Below are 22,764 nucleotides of genomic sequence, written 5' to 3'. Positions count from 1 at the left end.
ATGGGAAAGACTGCAGGAGGAGACAGGTGCAGAGGTCAGAAATTTCATTTACATTGAGTTGCCTGTTAGAACATCGAAGTGGAGTTGAAATGAGAGACCCGGGCGAGAGGCAGTGGTAGATAAATGTATTAGACTTGACACTGAGACCACCCAGGGTGTGAGCGTAAGAAGAAAAGAAAATGTCACAGGGTCGAGCAGCAAGTATGCGCGTGCCTGGTTACTGCTGAGAAACTGAGGCCTTGAACGGTTCAATGACTTGGTCTGGATCATGTCCGTTCCTTCCAGACCACAACTGCTTCCTTTCCTGATGACAGTCTTTCTGGAGTTGTAATCCTAGAGGGGAGAAGTCCCCATCCTAAAATACCTCCCAGCAGTGCACCATAAAGTTTGAGGTGTTTGCAATTTGCTTAAGATTAATGCTGATTTTCCACCAGCAAATTTCAGCTCTTGTAAGCTGCTTGTAACATCCCAATAGATACCCTTTCCCTTCTAGAGGTTTTTTCTCCCTAAAGCAATAGATTTTGTAAACATGTCATACACACTCATCCAATGAACATAAGTGGCCACCTATTTTGTGTACCATCATGCACAGATGACATAAAAATAGCCCTGGCCGGTTGGCTCAGCGGTAGAGCGTCAGCCTGGCGTGCAGAAGTCCCGGGTTCGATTCCCGGCCAGGGCACACAGGAGAAGTGCCCATCTGCTTCTCCACCCCTCCCCCTCTCCTTCCTCTCTGTCTCTCTCTTCCCCTCCCGCAGCCGAGGCTCCATTGGAGCAAAGATGGCCCGGGTGCTGGGATGGCTCTGTGGCCTCTGCCTCAGGTGCTAGAATGGCTCTGGATGCAACAGAGCGACGCCCCAGAGGGGCAGAACATCGCCCCCTGGTGGGCATGCCGGGTGGATCCCGGTCGGGGCGCATGCGGGAGTCTGTCTGACTGCCTCCCTGTTTCCAGCTTTGGAAAAATGAAAAAAAATAAAAATTTTAAAAAAAAATAAATAAATAATAAGCGAGATTTTACTCTTGCCTTCAAAGAGCCATCAGTTGGTGTGAGAAACAAATATGCAACCAAAAATGGACAATGTGGTTTGCACATTTTGAGTAGTTCAGGTGCGGGTACAGAAAAAGGAGTAACTCACAGCAAGACATCAGAGAAAAGACAACTCTGGAACAAGGTCTGAAAGGTGAACAATGGTCCAGGTGGCCGTGGGAGGACTTCACATCATTCCACTCACCTGCCCCCTCCCCCACCAGCACCACACCACCTGTCCTGGCTCACACTCTGCGAATATTCACAGCACATGTTCTTATGGGACACCAGTGCTGGGTCCTGCCTGCCTCGCCTCCTTCTTACCTTCCTAAAGCAGCAGCCTTTGTCTCCTGTCCATCCCATGCCCCCCAATCCCATTAGGCTGGCACCAGAAAAGGGCTCTTAATATATGAAGGTCCCGGATAGCTCTCAAGGTCCCTTAGTGAGTCCCTCTGGCCTCGGACATGGGGACAGTGGTGAGAGACCAGGATACCACTTAAAAAAAAAAAGTGTGAGGTCTAACCCACCACTGGGCACAAAGGGGAAACACGGAGTGATTAAAGGTTAAAATAGAAAGAATGCAAACAATAACATTCATTACTGCTTCGTTTCCAAATAACACAGGGATTGGACAATTTCCTTCTGTTGGAAACCAGGCCCCATGTGGGTATTAAGCATTTAAATTGGCCAGGACAGCCGAAAGCCACACCTTTCCACTTTCCACCCTCTAGCGTTGAACAGTTGGGACTGTGCCCTAGACACTTACGGTTGGATCTGGCGGCAGCGGCGGCTGCAGCCACCGAATCCGTGGAGACGTCCGTGACCAAGATGACTACCGCCTTAGAGGCTCCAGGCCTGGCACCATGGACTTCCGAAGTGAGGTATCGCAGAGCAAAGCCCAAAGCTTCTCCTGAGAGTGGAGGAGGAACCACACCAAGTCAGTCCTGACTGGGGGAAGTGGTGCTTCTGAAGCCAGTGGGGCAGGCACCCTATCCTCAGGTGGATCCTTAGACCACCAAACTGATTCAGAGACTCAGAGAGTCTCACACACAAGTGAGATCTGAAAGAGCATCTAGGCCCTCGCTCTACAGGGAAGAACACTAAGGCCAAGAGCATAGTAACTGGACGAGGTCACACGTCACCTATGCTGAGGACGGGGACCAGACGCAGCCCCACACCCCAGCCCACGGCACCACGTTACCAATTTGGCTGGGGCCTCCCTCCTGCTGCATGTAGTCCACGAGGCTCATCAGGTGGGTCTTCTCCTGGGCCACATTCCACGGCACGTCGACGGCGGTGATGCTGCCGTACTGCAGCACTGACACCTGCGTGAGCTGAGGCCCTGTCGGGACAGAGGACGCGGAATCGTGCTCGGGATCAGGTGGAGCCCCGGAAAGGGCCCCTTTCTAACCTGCTCTTCCAGGCGCATCACTCACCTATATTGGCTTTTGAAATGAAAGCCTTGGCGAAACTCTTCATTTCATCAAAGTAAGAAGCTGGGACGCCGGAGGAGCCGTCCAGGAGGAGGACCACGTCCAGGGGCTGGCTGCAGTCTGCAAAGGGACCAGGAAGGTGAGCTCACAAGCGCCAGCACAGGAGACCCGTCACTGTGACAGACACTTGCATTCAAGGGGCAGGCGTGCAGGGCACTACTGACCACATGGTACTGTCAAGGGGAGGTGTCACCATGGGTCCTGCTGGTTGGCAAGGGGAGCCAGGGAGGAGGGAAAGGGGCCCATGAGTGCTTCTGGCTTGGAGGCATTGGGAAGACTCCAGTGCTACTCATTGGCAGTTTAAATGCCTCCCAATGAAAGCAAGAGGCATCTTGCTCCCTCAGTAACAGGAGGGTGCAACTCTTCTAGAACTGAGTGAGATGGCAGAGCCACAAAACAGGGAGATGGCAAAAGGAATTGGAGCAGCAGCAGAGCCCTGGGAAATGAGCTGTGTGCCTGCGAATCTTATGGAGTGGTAAGTGCGAGAAGCTATTCTGATTATAAATGCCTAATGCTTGGGTTACTGTTTGGGCACAGAGTCAATCTCTGGTTTAAACACCATTCTGAGACATGATAAGATGATGCTATTACTGTTCTCCTTTGCAGAAATATTACAAAAATGTAAATAAATCTGTCTCTGATTAAAACAAGAACAAAGAAACAAAGGCATTGATGCCAAGTGTGAGGATGAAGAGACATTTAAAGAAGGCTTATTTTTCTGAGATGGTCCCAAATAAGGATGCTCAAGAATTAGGAACTGATTTAGACATTATCCATTAAGAAGGCAGTAATCATAGCAGAAGAGGCAAGCATTTTTGAGCATTTGCTATGTGCTGGGAACTGTTTCAAACATTTTTCAAGTGGGTACAATTATTATCCCTATTTTACAGATGAGGACACTGATACACACAGAGGTACTTGCCCAAAATTACCCAAAATTATTACAAAAAAAAAATTGCCCAAAATTACACAGCTAGTAATTCAGCTAGTAACTCTGAATCATTTAGGTAGAGGTGAGATTCAAACGAAGGCAGTTTGGCTATAGAATCTGAGTATTTCACCTGCTACCTGTCTCCTAATTTCCTGTCTCACCCTAAAGAACGTCAGCTGCTTAGAATAGCTGTATCTATCTAGGGTGGTCAAAAAGCTGATAGTCACCAAATTTAACAGGTTACCTCCAAGGCAGAGGGTAGGATTGGGTGGGATGAGGCTACATGATAAGCACATATTTTTTTTACTCCATATTTTTGGTATTATTTAAATTTTAACAATGACTTACACTACCTCTGAATTTATAAGGAAAGATCCTCCAGTGAAGGATCACATTCTGCCTGAGGGTGGGGGGGAGGACACAGGTACTCTGAAGTCAGGGTGTGACCAAAGGCACAGAGCAGGGCAGCCAGGATTAGAACCTGGGAGTCACATCTCCACCAAGGCCACCTCCAGCCTGGCACCTGTGCCAAGTGCCCACATACCTGGGGCGGGGGTGGGGGCGAGGGTGGGGAGCTGCAGCCCCTCTCCGGAGCAGCACCTCTGCAGCACCAGGTCGGGAGCCTCTCGGGGGAGGGTCTCAAAGTCCTGAATGAGAATGGGGGTGTGGGGCCAGCCGATCCTCTCCAGCTCCTGCACGTCGGCACGAGGGCCCACTCCAACGGGCACCACCTGGATGTCTCCGGGCATCCGCTTGATCTCATCAGAGGCGGGGCTCCCTGTGACCATGTAGACCAGGTTGGGCGCCTGCTCCCGGTCCCCCTGGCTGGCCAGGAAGCTGTGCTCGGACACGTACTGCAGGGCAAGCCCCGTGTTGGTGCTGCTGCCGCCCTGGTAGCGGATCTCCCGCACCCGCCGCAGGATGTTGCCTTTGGACTGCGTCTCGCGGAAGGTGGACTCCACGGTGACGGTGTCCGCGTACTGCAGCACCGCAACGTGGATGCTGTCCTGGCCCACGTCCATCCGCTGGATCACCTCCTCCATGAACTCCTTGCTCTTGTTGAAGCTGGCCTCGCCAATCTGGTCCGACCCTTCCAGAACAAACACCACATCCAGCACCATGGAGTTCCTCTTGGGTCCCAGGGTCGAAACCCCCAACTGCCCAACGGTGACTTGTGCCACAGGAGGGGGCTGCGTCGGGGCGGGCGCTTCAGGGGCAAGGTCACAGAGGTAGCTGATCATCTCGTCCCTCCGCTGCTCCAGCTCGTCCACACTGCTGAGCACAAAGGCCTTGTTCTCCGGGGCCTGCTTCTCAATGAGGCGGATCTGCCTGAGGTTGGCGTGGGGCCCAATGCCCACCGGGATCACAATGACCTTCTTCTTCTTCAGACCCTGGACGTAGCGGACCAAGTTCCGGGCCAACTTTGGGGGCTCCTGGCTGGCCGTCAGGAGCAGGGCGACGCGGGAGGCCTCGGGGCGGTCAATCTTGCCAAAGATCTGGAAGAGCGTGTACTTGAGGACCTCGCTGGTGGAGGCCACGGCGCTGCCGGCGTACTTCACCAGGCTGGCGATGCGCCGCAGCTGCGAGGGCCGCTTCCGGTCCCTGAGCTGGACGTAGGCGTGGGAGCCCTCGTGGTACTCCACCACGGCCACGCGGATGTGCTTCTGCGAGATGCGCAGGCGCTCCATCATGTTCACCACAAAGACCTTCAGCACGCCGAACTCGGCCTCGGACAGCCGGGAGGAGCCGTCCAGCAGGAAGACCAGGTCCAGCAGCTTGCTGCAGTAGAAGGCGTGCAGTGGCGGTTCTGGGGTGTCTTCCACATAGGGGGTGGTGAGGCTGAGCGGGCCTTCTGTGGGCGGCACCTCTAGGCCTCCAGGTTCCCCGCAGGCTTCACAGGTGAGGTTGACACCATCACAGTGACTGCGGAGGGAAGGAGACAGCAAAGGTTCAGGAGGAAGCTCTGAGCTCTACTGAGCCCTACTCAGAACCACTGCACCTATATCCATACACCTGCCTGCCCTGCCCACCTGAACGGAGCTCCCACGGCTCACTCTCCACCCCAGAGACATCGTTGTTTAACCTATGTCCCCAAATAGCATTCCTACACACATACACACACAAGAGGGAGAGAGAGAGAGAGAGAGAGAGAGAGAGAGAGAGAGAAAGAAGGTTTCCTTTGATTCTAGAAGCCAAAGCTTTAAGCTATCCTGGGACCTGAAAAATAATCTTTCTTGCTTCCAGGCCATCCACACAACCATTGAAAGTTGACACCCCCCCCCAATATCTCTAGCAATATAAATATTTAATTATAATCCAAAGCTTCTGCCAAGTAACTCCAAAGACAAATAATGCTCTAAAATGTTGACACTGACCAGGACTTGTAAATGTCTTACTGAAGATAAATGCTTCACAGTATTTATTACAACACAGTTTTAACTGTGTGGAATTTGTTACCATGTTTAAAATGTTGGGCTTCAAAAAAGAGAGGAAACACTGGACTATGAACATTTTTGGGAAGATGAATAAAGCTTCAAACCCCCAGCACTAGCCAGCAAGACAAAGCACTTGAGGGGTCAGACGGGGAAAGTCGATGGCTCGTTCATCCAGCCCTCCAGCAGAAATGTAGGGAGCACCCGTCACGTGCCGGGAACTGGCTAGGCCCTGCACCCAGCCCCGAGTATATGCCAGGGGTCTTTAGCAGACCCCTGAAACAATCCCTACCCCACCGGTCCAAACTTCCAGTCCCTTCTCCCTTTCACCAATGTCCTGGAAAGTGGCAGGCTAAGCCAGGCCCCAGGTGAAGCCCAAGCTAGGCCTTTCTCTTCTGAGAAGTCCCAACCTTTGAGGCAACTTGCCCTCAGCAGGCCCAGTGAGGGCGAAAGGGCAGCGGTGGCCAGAGCCCTGGGGAGTGTGCCCTGAAGCTTGATTCCCAGGCGCTATTCAGCCTGCTTTGAAACTATGGTCCACACCTGCTCACCTCTGCAACATGCACCCTGGCAGCTGCCCCTTCCCATGCCCGCAGAGGGAGGTGGGGAAACGGCGGGCACTGCACTCCCATGTCCTGTGGCTCAGAGCCCCGTGCCAGCATCGGGCTCATTCTTTATACCCTACAGTCCCCATTTCAGCACATGGAGAATGGACAGGCCAGTCCTACTGGGAAGCCAGTTCCTACGTCCTTGTGGCCCACACGATTTATTGCTTCAATCTTTGTTAACAGTGCGTGAGTGACACATTTGCTAGTTTCCTGTGTTTGCTAGGAAGCTCACCCCAGGCAGTGTTCACTCCTGTTTACACAGATGGCTGCGGCGGGGTCTGACTCTGGCAGCTGCGGCCACAGCCCATTCCCCGGTGAATTTAAGTTCTCAAGTTTAAGTTCCCATAAGAAGTGGTATTGAATATATCAACATCCAAATGCATGTTTCTTCCTTAGGAGCAGGGCTTCAGAAAGCTCAGTGCTCACCCTGGGGACTCGTTCTCACCTCCCCACACTGCCCAGTTCCCAGAGGCTATGGGATGAGAACCCAGGGTGCAGGAAGGAGTGGCTCTCCCCTCCCTCCCCCACCCACCCAAACTACAAAAGCCATCCGGGGACCTTGGCTGTGGCCCAGAGGTGTCTATGATATGCTGAGGGTCTGGGCTCTCTGCCTCCCTTTCTTGCCCTGCACCCCCCCCCCACTCCAGCTACAGAGAAACCTTTCACAGATGCCTGTCCCAGCCTAGACGTGACCTCCAGGAACAATCAGACTGCACCCATCCTTCAGTGAGAACAGATTAAGAGATGTTTCCTGGATAAAGAAGATGTGGCACATATACACTATGGAATACTACTCAGCCATAAGAAATGATGACATTGGATCATTTACAGCAAAATGATGGGATCTTGATAACATTGTACGAAGTGAAATAAGTAAATCAGAAAAAAACAGGAACTGCATTATTCCATACGTAGGCGGGACATAAAAGTGAGACTAAGAGATATTGATAAGAGTGTGGTGGTTACGGGGGGAGGGGGGAGAGGGAGAGGGAAAGGGGGAGGGGCACAAAGAAAACTAGATAGAAGGTGACAGAGGACAATCTGACTTTGGGTGATGGGTATGCAACATAATTGAACGACAAGATAACCTGGACATGTTATCTTTGAATATATGTATCCTGATTTATTGATGTCGCCCCATTAAAAAAATAAAATTATTAAAAAAAAAAAAAGAAATATATATTAAAAAAAAAGAGAGATGTTTCCTGGAGAAGATGTTTCTAGTCTGTCCTAAAGAAAGAGAAACAAATGGAATGAAATCTACCCCCGACTCGCACGTGGTAAGGAAGTTCTCCCAAAACCTACACCCTGAACAGGTCCCCAGGGAAAACAGTAAGACTCAGACTTCAAGCAACCAGGTTTTACCAAATCTGGCAGTGCTTAGGGTCACCGGGGTTCAAGGTGATTTTCTTCCCATGGGCTAAGCGCTGGCCGGACACCTCACACACGGGGCAGTCCGCAGGGTCAACGCAGGTCTGCAGAAGCTCATCCAGGATCTTCCCTGCATGACAAACTTCTCGTGAGGAAACAAGACTCTTGCCTTTGCCACGAGCCTTTACCCAAAGGAATCTGTCCCGGAAGCCAGCTCTGCCTGCCTCCCCAAGAGTCACCTCATCACGTACAGTTCTCAGTTCCTCCTCTTCTGGAAGAAGTGATTTCTCCCTCTGCAGAATGGGAGGGGATTCCATCACCCCCCATGGTCCCCAAACCTCAGCACAAATGAAATCTTACCTCTTTTTGCAGGTCTTTTTTTGCTCCCCCAAAGAATACATTTATTTTTTTATTGAAGTTATTAGAGTGACATTGGTTAATGAAATTATACAGGTTTCAGGTGTACAATTCTGGGTGGGAATGTTCTGACTATTGTACTGTGCATTCAGCACCCAGGTTCAGTCTGCACCCATCACCACCCATACCCCTCCTCCCCCTCCCCTCTTCCCCCCACTATTCCCACACTGTTGTCTGTGTCTATAAGGTTCTTCTCCTTTGTTTAACCCCCCCACCTGTTTTTGTTAATAACTCTAGATCTGTGCTATCCAATACAGTAGCCAGTAGCCACATGTGGCTAGATTTAAATTTAAATTAATACTAAATAAAATTGAAAATTCAGTTCCCCAGAAACATGAGCCACATTTCAGTAGAACTGCCCATCACTGCAGTAAGTTCCGTCAGAAAGTGCCACGCTGGGTGACAAACCTGTACGTAAGCACACAGAGCACTGGTGCAGGTGCTCAGAGCCACAAAGGTCATAGGTGGCCCGGCTTTGATGGGAGGGCCAGGTGGAAACAGCACCCAGGGTTACAGGGGTGGGGACAGGGCTCCACTGGGCAAAGCTGAGATGCCGTGGGCCAAGGAACCACCCTTCCGATCGCCTGCCCCTCCCCCCTGCCTCCAGCCCGTGCCCACCCAGGGCCGGCGACTGACCTGGAGGACAGTGGGCGTGGCAGCCCTCCACGCACTGCACCGGGCAGGCCAGCGGCTCAGGGTGCTGGCACGTGGCGGGGCAGGCGGGAGCACAGCTGTTGTACCGCCACTCACAGTCGTACCCGCCGTCCCGCAGATTCCGCTCCTCGCAGGTCTGGGCTGTGCAGACGGAAGCAATGAGTGTAACAGGACAGCACAGGCCGTCCCGTGCCGCCTGAGGTGCCAGGACCGCCGCGAGGCCCCAAACCGATGGCGGTGAGACCGGCGGCGGTGATGGCCCTGGGGGAGGTGAGAGTCTATCCAGGAACTAAGGAACGGCCAGAGTCGCCAGTAGTAGAGGCTTCTGAACTTTTAAAGCACCTAAACCAAGAACCCAGTGGTTCTGAATCGTTTCCCATGGAAAAGTAATCAGCTGCCTACACCCGAGGAAGGAAAACCCTATATAAACCCTCGTATGAGTTGATCGATCACGTTGACAAATGTGATCATGTCTAACTAAAGACATACATTCACTTCCCTCTTCCTGTCATCACTGTCCCCTCTTCTCTCCCTCTTCCAGAATTTCTCCAAAATAAAGGTCTCCACATATTAATGTCCTCAGTCCCTGTCCCTTGTCCTTCCTCACATCAGGCGTTCACTCCCTCTGCCCCCGCCCGCCGTGCCCACACTAGAGCTCTGCCTTCTCTCCCACTAGGCTTCCTTCCTGTGCCCCACTAGAAGGTCTTGAAGTCTAGGTACACGAGGGTTGAGGGAAGGGTGAGTGAGACCATGAGGGACATCAAGACTCACGACACAACGTGGCTGTCCTCCAGGTCACCACCTTGCCGTGCTGGGCACACACGTGAGCGTAGGCAGCAATGGTGTCGCAGAAGCAGGCACAGTCCCCAACAGACTCACAGGAGCAGGAGTCATAGATGCAAACATCCAGGAAGGGCTCGGGGTCCGCCTGCAAGGAGCCGCAGGGTGGGCGGGGCCTGGGACCAGACTCAGGCACTCTGGCTCCTGGTCTGGGCGGGAATGTTCTGGTGGCCAGAATCGGGAAAGGGGGCTCCCGGGAAGAAGGGGAACTGGATGGAGGCCATGCTTCCACAGAAGGACTGGATAGGGAGGCAGAATGCCTAGCTTCTAATCTGTATTCCAGCAAGAAACACTGAGTAAAGCACTTTTTCCCGTCTTTTATAGGATAGGTATGTCTGAGAATGTTTCAAAGGACATTTCTTTCTATCTCTCTGTCCACTTACCTGCTCAGTCATCCTGCCATCCTCTAAGCCCACTCCCAACCTCATGGGTGTTTGGGTGTTTTTTACATAAACACAAACACACATGCAAGCTGGCCACTCTCTTTCTTTGCCTCCATTTAGCAAGGAGAGAGAGGAAAACATCAGGACCTGCTCAAGTCGCTTGGCTGAGGTGCTCTGGGACAAGACGGCTGGACAGTGTATATTCCTGAACTCTGACCCCAAACCTCCATGAAGAGGCAGTCTACCCACCTACGTTCAATTACAGCAACCGCCTTCCCTTCCCCCACACACGCCACTGCACACACCGGCCTCTGTCAGGGTAGCTGTGAGAGGGACAAATTCCGACACTCGCTGGGTCGCTATTTCCAAGACCTTCCAACCATCCTGATTCCCCCGACTCCTCTCCCTGTCTTCACCCTTCCCACTCAGATGCCCGGATTTCCACTGAGCCTGGGCATCCTGCGCGTCCTCTGGAGTCCTCGGGGACTGAAAATCACTCGGTGGATAGAAAGAGAACTGAGATACGGGTATTCAACTAGCCACGCCCATGTTGGGGTGCTACACAGTTGCGTGTGTGTGTTTGGGGAACTCCTTGCCACCATTGCAGACAAAGGCACCAACATAAGCCATAAAACGAGAGCCCAAGCCCCCTGAAGTTAAGACCAGAAAAGGGTTTTGAGGTAAGACTTAGGAGCTGAAGGGCTCTATGAGGGCAGAGGCTAAGGGACTCAGGTCTGAAGACATAGTAAGGTAACAGGAAATGAAATTTCTGGCTCTAGTGTTGGAGCGGAGACACTTCCTGGGGCACAAGCCCCAAGGCTGAGGCAGAGGAAGCGGATGAGCTACCCCCTCCTGTAGAAGTGACCTGCCAGGCATGACTTTCCTCGTAAACTGTTGATGAGCCTTTCTGCTTCCCAGCCTGAGGTCAAGAAAGCGAGCGGAGAGGTGACCTCAACACAGATCATTTCAAAGCCTCCAAGGGAGTGTCCACAATTAGAAGTTGGCACTCCAAGTGCCCGAGCCTCTGGCCAGCCCTCAGCGCTCTCATGCCTCTGACCACCCCGCAGCCCTCACCAGCCTGTTGCAGTCCTGGAAGACGTCACTGGTGAGGATCCTGCAAGCGGAATCCACCATGCTCTGCTTCAGGACGTTGTTGTGGCAGGCAGCGGGGGACGAGTCCAGCGGCACCTGGGGAGCGGGCACGGGCACACACAGACTAGAACAGTCCCTCTCCCCAAGCCCTGCCATCCCTGCAGGGCTCTTCGCCCACCTCCCGCCACCCGGTCCCTATGGAGACTCCAGACGTACCTTCCCGGTGTCAGCGCACTGCGGGCTCACTTTCCAGGAATTCCCGAAGTCCACAGGGTCCTCCTCCACTTGGAGACTGCTGCTGGTGAAGTCGTTGTTCTGGACGCCGTCGAAATTCCCACAGAGGCCACACACCTGCTCCTGACAGACAAGTTGAGAGCATGAGCATGGTGAACCTCAGGGCAGACTCTGATCCAGGGCAAGGAGGACTCCAGGCAGCAAGGGAGGCAGGCTTGTCTGAGGAAGAAGAGGGTGGGAGGGGCCTGGATGGAGGCCCAGGCGGAGACCAGGGTGACCAGCAAAGCCTTGCCCTTGTCAAGGCCTTTTCCTGGCCTTCCTTGCTGACCTCATTTTAAAGTTAAAGAAAAAAAAAAAAAGATCGGTCATAAAAATAGGCAACCTGCTCATGTCCCACAGTTGGCCAAGGGCAGAAGTGGAAATTAAGCCTTGGTGTCTGTGAGATAAGCCATCACCTTCCCCAGGAAAGGCCTGGGCACGGAGAGGGGCTGGTTCTTAGTTCCATCACTGAGAGTGCAGATCTGAGAAGAGGATGCTCCAGCCCTACTGTGCTATGGACGGGGGCCCCTCACCTGCAGAACTGCAGCCTATTCAGAGCAGGCTGGCCAGGATTCCGATGTCTACTAAATGCCCCCTGGGCTGACACAAAATCATCTCCGTGTTCCCCCATTATCATGCCATAATACAGTATAGGTCCTACACAAGTAACTGCTGAATGAATGGAAACCATCACGTAAAAACTATGGGAAGAACTGGAACTATTTGGCCTGGAAAAGACAGTTGCTGGGCTCTTACGACATAGTTGGAGCCCTGTGTTGGGATAAAGAGATGTGACTTATTCTATTTTGCTTCAATATGGAGAATTTGGTTTGGCCCAAAGGGGATACATTACTGGGAAATATGTTAGAGTGTTCCCACAGTTGGACAGAAGGCCAAATGTCTTTACATGGCTTAACAGCCCCCACAATAAGGCCCTGCCTCCTCCCTACCCCTGTTAACTGCCCAAGTCCCTCCGCTCCAGCCATGGACAGCCTTGCTCAGACACTCCGAACACCATACACAGGTCATTTTGTTTTGTTTTGTTTTGTTTTTTTACAGAGACAGAGAGTCAGAGAGAGGGATAGACAGGGATAGACAGACAGACAGGAACGGAGAGAGATGAGAAGCATCAATCATAAGTTTTTCATTGCGACACCTTAGTTGTTCACTGATTGCTTTCTCATACGTGCCTTAACCATGGGACTATAGCAGATTGAGTAACCCCTTGCTCAGGCCAGCAACTTGGGTCCAAGCTGGTGAGCTTTCCTCAAACCAGATGAGCCCATGCTCAAGCTGGCAACCTCGAGGTCTCGAACCTGGGTCCTTCGCATCTCAGTCCAACGCTCTATCCACTGCGCCACCACCTGGTCAGGCCATCCACAGGTCTTTACACAGGCCTAACTCCTCTCATCCAGACATTTGCACGGCTCCCTCCCTCCCTTCCCTGATGTTTCCACTCATACATCCCCTTTCCAGACCATCCACCTTCCCCTGAGACATGGGGGGGGGGGGAGTGTCTACTTCCTGCTACTCAGGAAGATGAAGATGGTCCCAACAATAAGTCACAGACAAGACGAGAAAGAAGCAGGGGAAGGCCACTAACCTGGTACATCTGCTTCAGCACCACAGAGATGCCCAGGCGGCGGTCCCAGACCACAGAGAGTGCCTTGCTCAGCAGCAGAATGACATACCGGCCAGACTCCACCACCTCAAAGTGAGTTTCGTCCTTCATGGGCCTCTTCACATCCACCTGAAGGAGGGCAAAGCATGAGACAAGGAGAGGGAGTATCCCCCATCCTGCCCTGCTCCATACCCACACCTGTCTCCGTGGCTCTGCACAACCGTAAGCCATTGGCCCCATTCAGTATGGGCTCGTCCCTTCAGGGCCAGCAGCTGCCCGGATGTGTCTGTGTTCATCTCCCTACCACCCCCCCAAGAATTCTCTGACTAAGGGACAATAGAGGTGGCAGCAAAATTATAATTATGGAATTAACAATGCAATGAAACCCAGTAGTAGAAGATCACCCATCACAAAAAGAAAATTTTTTTGATACTTGATCATTAAATTCACATGTCCCTTAAATAAGTTTTTAATGTAACAATGATTTTAAGCATCTCTAGGCAATTGATTTTAAAATTTATCCCTTTACCCCTGGCTGATTGACTCAGTGAGAGAGCATTGGCCCAGTATGTGGATGTCCTGGGTTTGATTCCCAGTCAGGGCACACAGGAGAAGTGACCATCTGCTTCTCCATCTCTCCCTTTCTCTCTCTCTCTCTCCCTCTCCCTCTCTTTTTCTCTTCCTCTCTTCTCCTCCTGCAGCCATGGCTCAACTGTTTCGAGAGCATCAGCCCCAAGTGCTAAGGATGGCTCCATAGAGCCTCTGCCTCAGGTGCTAAAAATAGCTCGGTTGCAAGCATGACCCCAGATGGGCAGAGCATTGCCCCAGACAGGGGCTGCCAGGTGGGTCCCTGCCGGGGTGCATGCGGGAGTCTGTCTCTCTATATCCCCTCCTCTCTCTTGAAAAAGAATAAAAAATGAATCCCTTTACAAAAATGAGCACTGGACTCTCTCCTCTCCCCAGAGTCACTGTCATCCAGAGTCAGAGCTGACGGAGAGCAGAGAGGCTGGGGCGCTTAATGCTAGCAGTGGGAATCACAGACTTTGGACTGTAAGACTCTGACCTGAGACCCTGACTGGTGGAATGCTTGCTGGTGCCCGATCTCAGCGGCTTGGCTCTCTATCCCATGAAACTGAGGCAGGTGCTGTCACCTCTCTGCAAATGTCCTCTCCTTAGCACACGCAGCCTGCAGAGCTAATCACTTGTGCACACCTACTCAACATCACTGCTGTCACCTGTCCTAGATAGAGCTGTCCTTGGACATGGAGCTGACGCTGCTGACTCCCAGTCAGTAGGACACTCTTACTGAGCAGTTTTCTCCCACAGGGAGGACAATTCACCTCCCACCCTGATACTGGTGACAGGTGTTTGAGGGAGGCAGGGATACAGGTTAGGGCCAAGCACCAAATGAAGATACCAGGACATGGGTGAGCCCCGGCCCTGGGTCCTCCTAGTACCCACTCTGCTCAGAGCAGCTGAACTGAAATGTGGTCTAGGAGCTGCCAGCACTTCAGATGCAGACTCCTGAGCCGCACAGCCAGACCCACGAGTCAGAATCTCAGGGGCAGTCCTGGAGTCAGCATCTTAAGATCTCGGCCTTCCCATGTACCCCTAGAATCATGTCAAAGCTCTTACTACAGAGGGACTTGATATGCTTACTGCTCTTTTGAACTCTCTAAAAAAAAAGATTTATCTGAAAATAACTGAACACATGAAAGAAAGTAAAAGTCCCCAAAACACCATCACTTCCCAGAATATACATATTTGCATATGCATGCGTGTATACATATATAATTGCATTTTACGTATATTATATACACTCACATAGAAGGAAAAGTCCTCCTGCCCTCCAGTCTTTACCCCTACAGAGGAAATCACCGATTCCTTCTTCAGAGACGCAGTTACATATCCCTCTTCACACAATATTTTATTCACACAAGTTGTAAGCAAATACTTGTCAGAAGAGCCAAGGGGGCCTGAGGGAGCAGAAAGGAGCTGGCACTCACCTCCCCATCAAACAGTTCAATCTCTCCTCCTTCTACTTGGATGGTGACCCGCTTCTTGCATTTCACTGAAGGGTAGTCGCATCCCTCGTTCCCCACCAGGATGCGGAAGGTCCCAGGATTATTGCCACAGTAATCCTAGGAAAGAGGTGCCGGGTGACAAATAATATTCCTGCCACCTCTCTCCAGACTGGAAGATTGGCGTCTCATCATCTTTGGCGTGGGTGGTGGAGGCTTGGCTTGTTGGTGTCACTGCAGCTCACTCCCAGTGTGCTCTACGCATGCTATCGGTGCCCCCCGCTAACCCCCAGCGTGCTCTGTGCATGCTAGTCGGTGCCCCCGCTCACCCCTAGGGTGCTCTGCGCATGCTAGTCGGTGCCCCTGCTCACTCCCAGCATGCTCTGCGCATGGCTGGTCAGGGTGCCCCAGCTCACTCCCAGCGTGCTCTGCGCATGGCTGGTCAGGGTGCCCCTGCTCACTCCCAGCGTGCTCTGCGCATGCTAGTCAGTGCCCCTGCTCACTCCCAGCGTGCTCTGCACTTGGCTGGTCAGGGTGCCCCTGCTCACTCCCAGCATGCTCTGCACATGGCTGGTCAGGGTGCCCCTGCTCACTCCCAGCATGCTCTGCACATGGCTGGTCAGGGTGCCCCTGCTCACTCCCAGCATGCTCTGCACATGGCTGGTCAGGGTGCCCCTGCTCACTCCCAGCATGCTCTGCGCATGCTAGTCGGTGCCCCTGCTCACTCCCAGCGTGCTCTGCGCATGGCTGGTCAGGGTGCCCCTGCTCACTCCCAGCGTGCTCTGCACATGCCAGTCGGTGCCCCTGCTCACTCCCAGCGTGCTCTGCACATGGCTGGTCAGGGTGCCCCTGCTCACTCCCAGCATGCTCTGCACATGGCTGGTCAGGGTGCCCTGCTCACTCCCAGCATGCTCTGCACATGGCTGGTCAGGGTGCCCCTGCTCACTCCCAGCGTGCTCTGCACATGGCTGGTCAGGGTGCCCCTGCTCACTCCCAGCGTGCTCTGCACATGGCTGGTCAGGGTGCCCCTGCTCACTCCCAGCGTGCTCTGCGCATGACTGGTCAGGGTGCCCCTGCTCACTCCCAGCATGCTCTGCACATGGCTGGTCAGGGTACCCCTGCTCATTCCCAGCATGCTCTGCGCATGCTAGTCGGTGCCCCTGCTCACTCCCAGCATGCTCTGCGCATGGCTGGTCAGGGTGCCCCTGCTCACTCCCAGCGTGCTCTACACATGCCAGTCAGTGCCCCTGCTCACTCCCAGCATGCTCTGCACATGGCTGGTCAGGGTGCCCTGCTCACTCCCAGCATGCTCCGCACATGGCTGGTCAGGGTACCCCTGCTCATTCCCAGCGTGCTCTGCGCATGCTACTCGGTGCCCCTGCTCACTCCCAGCATGCTCTGCACATGGCTGGTCAGGGTGCCCCTGCTCACTCCCAGCATGCTCTGCACATGGCTGGTCAGGGTGCCCCTGCTCACTCCCAGCGTGCTCTGCGCATGGCTGGTCAGGGTGCCCCTGCTCACTCCCAGCGTGCTCTGCACATGCCAGTCGGTGCCCCTGCTCACTCCCAGCATGCTCTGCACATGGCTGGTCAGGGTGCCCCTGCTCACTCCCAGCGTGCTCTGCACATGCCAGTCGGTGCCCCTGCTCACTCCCAGCATGCTCTGCACATGGCTGGTCAGGGTGCCCCTGCTCACTCCCAGCATGCTCTGCACATGGCTGGTCAGGGTGCCCCTGCTCACTCCCAGCGTGCTCTGCACATGGCTGGTCAGGGTGCTGCTGGCTCTGCCCCACTCCAGTGTGCTGGGCGGGCGTGCATGCTCAGTCACCCTCCCTGCCTGACTCCCTGGGACTGAGGCTCCCACAGGTTTGTGGGTCTCCCTTCGGACCATACCAATTCCAGCTAGGACTTCCTGGGCTCTCTCATCCTGCTGGCAGTGTGACTTTTCTGTGCCCCCCTTCCTGCCCATTCTGAATTGCAACAGGTTAGAAAAGAAAATGTGGAGAATGAATAGGGCAGGAAGCAAAATCCAGGGGTCCTTTCAATCCCAGGTCCAGGGCCGCTGCATAGGGCTGTTTGGGTTATTCACCGCACAAGGTGCTAGCAGGGAGGGTAAGCACCCCGAAATCTAGCCTTGCTCCCCTCCCGCTGTGCACCCTGACTGAGGCTGTGTCTGCCAAAAGGGTCGGGTGCCTTTTTCTAATTCTGTTTTGGTGCTAATTTGGGCTAATGGTAGCCTTTCCCCACAACAGTCCCAGTCAATACATGAGCTTGTGTCTTATTTGTGTAAGTGTCCATCCAGGTAAATAAAAGGAAGGTGGACAATCGCTATGAGGATCAAGCCCCGACCTCTTCAGGCACCTTTCCGGGGGTTGGACCATCGCTCCAGTGGAAACCAGCCCCAGGGTAGTTTCTGGGGACAGAGCAACAGACTGACCCGAGAGCCCCCAGACCACAGGCAGCGCCTCCCGCCCCCCCCCTCTCAGGACCCGCAGCGCCTCCCGCCCCCTCCTCAGGACCCGCAGCGCCTCCCGCCCCTTCCTCAGGACCCGCAGCGCCTCCCGCCCCCTCCTCAGGACCCGCAGCGCCTCCCGCCCCCTCCTCAGGACCCGCAGCGCCTCCCGCCCCTTCCTCAGGACCCGCAGCGCCTCCCGCCCCCTCCTCAGGACCCGCAGCGCCTCCCGCCCCCTCCTCAGGACCCGCAGCGCCTCCCGCCCCCTCCTCAGGACCCACAGCGCCTCCCGCCCCCTCCTCAGGACAGGCAGCGCCTTTCCTCCCCGCCCTCACTCTCACCTGCACCAGAACGTACTGGCACTCCCCGGGGAACATGTACTTGAGCCCGTCGAAGGTGAGGTAGTGGGCCATGCCAATCGTGGAGCATGTGGCATCACACACGTGGTCTGTGCAGTTCCACTTCCGGTCCCGACAGACACTGGGAACAGTAATGGCAAGGACGCCGGATGTAGGGTGGGCAGGGCTCATGCGGGCATTGCAGAATGAGGAGGCCAGGAAGGAACATAGAATGTTCCAGGTGAGCCCAACCTTTCGGGAAATCTCAAGAAGTGGAGGATCTGCAGCCTCACCAGGGAGTGGGGGTGCAGTTGTGACTGTCACATTTTTAAAGCACAGGGTCCAGGAGGAAGTCATGCTGCACTCCATTACAAGAAGGAAACTGAGTCAAATAAGAACCCAGGTGATCCAGGCAGCCAAGGAAAGAGACCCAGACACTCCGTAAACCACCTGCTATGGGTTTGCTGAAGCTCAGCCTCCCTGGAAGTTGCGCGAGTGTATCCCCACAGTCTCTACAAGACAAACAACGGAGGCTGCATGCTGTCTGAGACCAACAGGGAAAACGAGACAGAACAGGAGGAAAGTTCTGAGTTGGGAAAATGCTGATTAGCCATGAACTTCTGTGCCAGTACTTTTGTGCTTTTGTGTACAGAGCGATATGGTTGAATTGACAGTGACTTGCTGGCTGCCACAAGGCCCCATCCCACCACCCGGGAACCAGAGCTGACATAAGGATGTCCCTCTGTGCATCAGAGACAATAAGCTCAGATCTCAGGCCCAGGAGACAGCTAAGCGCCTTCCTGGCTCTGTCCTCAGGGGCTTTTCCATAAAGTCTTTCCCCAAAGTCAAAAGCACAGTAAATGAGCAGAGCAGAAGGTTACGTGAAGGATAGCCAAGGAGAAGGGAGAAGAAAAACCAGCCTCCCTCACAATGTCCCTTTTCAAACAATGCCATTACAAGCACACTGTCATATATTTAGGGGCAACATGAGGCCAGAAGAGGACCCTCCAAACCCCATGCTGCTTGGCAGCGTGGTCCCATGTGCAGTGACTGACATAAGACAAGGCCCTCATCTCCGGGCCCATCCCTCTGAATGCAAGCACGAGCCTCCAGGACAGTGTCTATGCAGGTGATGATAAGGATTCTCCCCATTTACATAGAGAGAAACAGAGGCATGAACAAAGAAAGAGTAGCCACATTCCCCCAGGGTGCTAGAGGCAAGGGCCCAGGGTACTTGGACATGTCTGCCCCCACAGCACCCTGACCTTCCCCCCCACTTCTGCCAACTCTGCCCACAGTGGCTCCGCCCCACAAAAGCCTCTCCCAGGGCCTCACCAGCTATTGCAGTCCATCTTCACCGTCTCTCCTGGCGCATACTCTTTGCCCTGGTGGAAGCAGGGACACCTTTCCAAAGCCACACATCTGTTTTCATGCCGGACCTAAGGGAAAGCAATCCAGAGTCATGGGGGCCCCAGGGAGACAGCCTCAGTCAGAAGTGAAGCCAGGGAGCCAATGCCCAGGCCAGGGCTTAGAGGGCACGGGCACCCATCCACACGGCTCCTCCCCCGCTCAGTTGAAGACACCTGACCACCCTCTGCCCTCACACCCCGCTGGGGACACGGTGACCTGGAACCTGAACAGAGACTCTTTGGTGACATGTGCTGGAAAACCCCGAGATGCCCATTCCCTTAGCCCCAGTAATTCCATGCAGACTATTTCTCCAAAGGAAAAGAGTTATAGACAAAGGTTAATACAGAATTATCACTGCAATAAAAAAAAAAAATGGGAGCAACCAAGCGTTCAACAATAGAAAGATGATGAAAACCATTAAGGACTCACCAGGTGATGGTGTCCCATGGAGCATTTAGAAGGGCCCTTTGGGAGAATCTTATAAGATGTGAGAAATACTTATGCTGTTAATTTTTAAACCAGGGGAGAAAGAAACTGTATATACATATGGTCCCAATTATGAAAATATATATATATTTCAAAAAAAGACTTAAAGGAAATATAGAAGTCACGTCCAGATGGTGGGCTAAGATAGGGGGATTTTACTTTCTTTGTTAGCTTAAATTTTTCCCCCCGAATGTTCTTTAATGAGCACCTACTATGTTTATAATTGAAGAAAATGGACAATATATTTCATTAACTGAATGAATTAGTTATTAATGCACTTAATACCCTGGAGGTAAAAGTTGAATTCTGGCCATAGGCAGAGATGGACCAAAACCAGGGTCTGGGGACTTGCTCAAGCCCCACGCATAACCCCCTCACCCAGTCCCGAGAGTCTAACACAACCTCCACGCGGGAGAGCTCTACTTCCCTGCCCGGCCCCGCAAGCAAAGAAGTTACTACAGGAGCACGTCACACTCCTCAGGTGTGCTGCGGTGGGGGATGGGGAGGAGTGGGGAGAACTAAGACCTACTGGCCCCAGGGGCTCAGGAAGAGCTGGCCAAACCCACTCCAACCCCAACATGTAGATCTGCTTCTGTCCCAGCTGCAGGAGATGGCCCTGATGTCTGCTCTGGTGGGCCCTGCCCCTGGGTGGTCTAACGGAGCCCTGGGCCATCTTCAGGTGGAGGGACCATCGCACTGTGGTTGTAGAGCAACCTGAGGGGTGAGAAGATCCTAGTCTGGATGGCTCAGGATTCCTGCGATCGTCACTCCCCAGACATGCCTGAGTTCCCAGGGCTTGAATCTAGACAACGCCCTGGGAACAGGCGTTCTTGGGCTGAACAAAGGGCTCTCATGTCAAGGATCAGAGGCTAAAATCGTGTGTGTGTGTGTGTGTGTGTGTGTGTGTGTGTACACGTGTGTGTTGGAAGGGGATGGGAAAAACAAGTTCACTACTTCCCCATCAGATTCGCCCAGCTTCAGTTGTGTTCCTGAGCCCTCCCAGCCTAAGCGAAGGGACAGGCTGGGGGTGCAGAAAGTCAGGGAGGTGCAGCTCTACCACATTCTTGGTAGCTCTTACCTCCTAGGACCACTGTCCTTGGAAGAAAATGAGCTTAGATGCCTAGTAGAGAAGATGGCAGCTTGGCAGGATTGGGTAGGGATAAAAACGGTCTGTCTACCAGTCTTCAAAGGCTGTCACAATTAGGGTTCATTCCCACATGCTCCTAAACTTTGTCAGCTCTGACTTAAGGCTGAGTCTGCCACCTAGTGGCTACTGTAAGAATAACACAAATAATGCATCTTTTGCGGAACACCAACACTCACACCTATAGTTAGAGGAAACCAGAAAATAAGCCTCACACCGGAAAGATTACGTGAGACGAAAGCGATGCAGGGTGCACAGAGATGGATTCCGGGAAACAGCCCTCGCCCCACCTCAGCAGCATCCATGCTGTCCCATCACCTACAGAAGGCTGGGTTGAGGCTCCCAGGCCTCCCACTCTGCATGCTGGATGTTTCCACCTCTCTTCCAGACAGCCAACCCACGGACAAAAAGCCCTGCACACTGTGGCTCAGGAGGCCCCTCCCCTGGTCCGGGGCTGAGTCCCAGGCAGCCCAGCTCTGCTGCAGTGGACATAAAACTCAAATCCCAGCTTGGCCGTGAGATTATCCTGCCAACTCCTTCTATGCTCCTCTCTGCTCCGACTTCTTTTAGTAAGAGAAGATTACTAATTGGCAGATTACAGTATTAAGATAGGACTGTATTATTTCACTTCTACATGGCATCTAAAAAACAAACAAAACAGAAAGACTCATAGATGCAGAGAAGACTGTTGCCAGAGGGGGGGCGTTGGGGAAATGAGGTACAAATTTCCAGTTTGAGAATAAGTACGGGGTTGTAATGCACAGCATGAGGAATACAGGCAATAATATAATAAATAACTTTGTACAGTGTCAAGTGGTTGCTAGATTTATCACGGTGATCACTTCGTTGGATGTACAAAAGTTGAATAATTAGGCTGTACAACTAAAATTTATACAGTACTGTATGTCACCTATATTTTAATAAAAGAAAGGACTTTTTGGTTGAGAACTGCTAGAAAGACGACATAGTCGTGGTAAGGGGTCCATAAGTCGGAGCTGGAGAGGAGACAAAGCCTAACCTTAAAAGGAGCGGAGAAGGTTCCAGGCCACACCTCAGCAGGAGGCTCTGACGCTGGAGAGGGGATCAAATAACACCAGCCCAGCCAAAAACACCCAGAGTCCTGGTGCTTTAAAGAAATAGCGTTCTGCCTCATTAAAGAAAATCATGGAGATAGAAAGGTAAAGGCACAACACAGGTGATGGACAGGGTCCGGGTGAGGCCTGGCCGGCACGTAGGGTAAGCCAGAACAGCAGTCCCCAAGTGGGTGTTGTGACAAGTCACCTACACATCAAATTTAAAATGAACAGAACCATCTCTGTCTAGTGGGGTTTTTTTGTTTTGTTTTGTTTTTCTGAAGTTGGAAACGGGGAGACAGTCAGACAGACTCCCGCATGCACCCGACCAGGATCCACCCGGCATGTCCACCAGGGGGCGATGCTCTGCCCATCTGGGGTTTTGCTCCATTGCAACAGGAGTTATTCTAGTGCCTGAGGTGGAGGCCATGGAGCTGTTCTCAGCGCCTGGGCCAACTTTGCTCCAATGGAGCCTTGGCTGCAGGAGGGGAAGAGAGAGACAGAGAGGAAGGAGAGAGGGAAAAGTAGAGAAGCAGATGGGTGCTTCTTCTGTGTGCCCTGGCTGGGAATCAAACCCAGGACATCCACACATGGGGCTAACGCTCTACAACTGAGCCAATCGGCCAAGGCCTTCTGTCTAGCGTTTTTGTTCCTTTGGGACACCAAAACAGTTGACAAATGTCCTTCAAAGACTTCAGAAGA

At 53.1% G+C, this 22,764-nt stretch overlaps 1 protein-coding gene across 1 annotated transcript in view; it reads right to left on the bottom strand.

Moving 5' to 3' along the window:
- Window positions 1-22,764, bottom strand: part of VWF (von Willebrand factor) — a 151,649-nt gene that overhangs the window by 59,120 nt on the left and 69,765 nt on the right. Inside the window, exons 19-31 of the mRNA XM_066261638.1 lie at window positions 19,285-19,388; window positions 17,953-18,091; window positions 15,146-15,280; window positions 13,122-13,268; window positions 11,462-11,602; window positions 11,228-11,341; window positions 9,702-9,858; window positions 8,913-9,071; window positions 7,854-7,989; window positions 3,996-5,374; window positions 2,464-2,580; window positions 2,229-2,369; window positions 1,794-1,937 (exon numbers count right to left, since the gene is read on the bottom strand). Of these exons, the coding sequence (XP_066117735.1) occupies window positions 1,794-1,937; window positions 2,229-2,369; window positions 2,464-2,580; window positions 3,996-5,374; window positions 7,854-7,989; window positions 8,913-9,071; window positions 9,702-9,858; window positions 11,228-11,341; window positions 11,462-11,602; window positions 13,122-13,268; window positions 15,146-15,280; window positions 17,953-18,091; window positions 19,285-19,388 (3,013 nt within the window). The remainder of the gene's footprint in view (window positions 1-1,793; window positions 1,938-2,228; window positions 2,370-2,463; window positions 2,581-3,995; window positions 5,375-7,853; window positions 7,990-8,912; window positions 9,072-9,701; window positions 9,859-11,227; window positions 11,342-11,461; window positions 11,603-13,121; window positions 13,269-15,145; window positions 15,281-17,952; window positions 18,092-19,284; window positions 19,389-22,764) is intronic.

Source organism: Saccopteryx bilineata, chromosome 1, assembly GCF_036850765.1.
Source record: "Saccopteryx bilineata isolate mSacBil1 chromosome 1, mSacBil1_pri_phased_curated, whole genome shotgun sequence".
In the NCBI taxonomy this organism is placed as follows: Eukaryota; Metazoa; Chordata; class Mammalia; order Chiroptera; family Emballonuridae; genus Saccopteryx; species Saccopteryx bilineata.
This window is presented reverse-complemented; position numbering and strand designations above follow the sequence as displayed.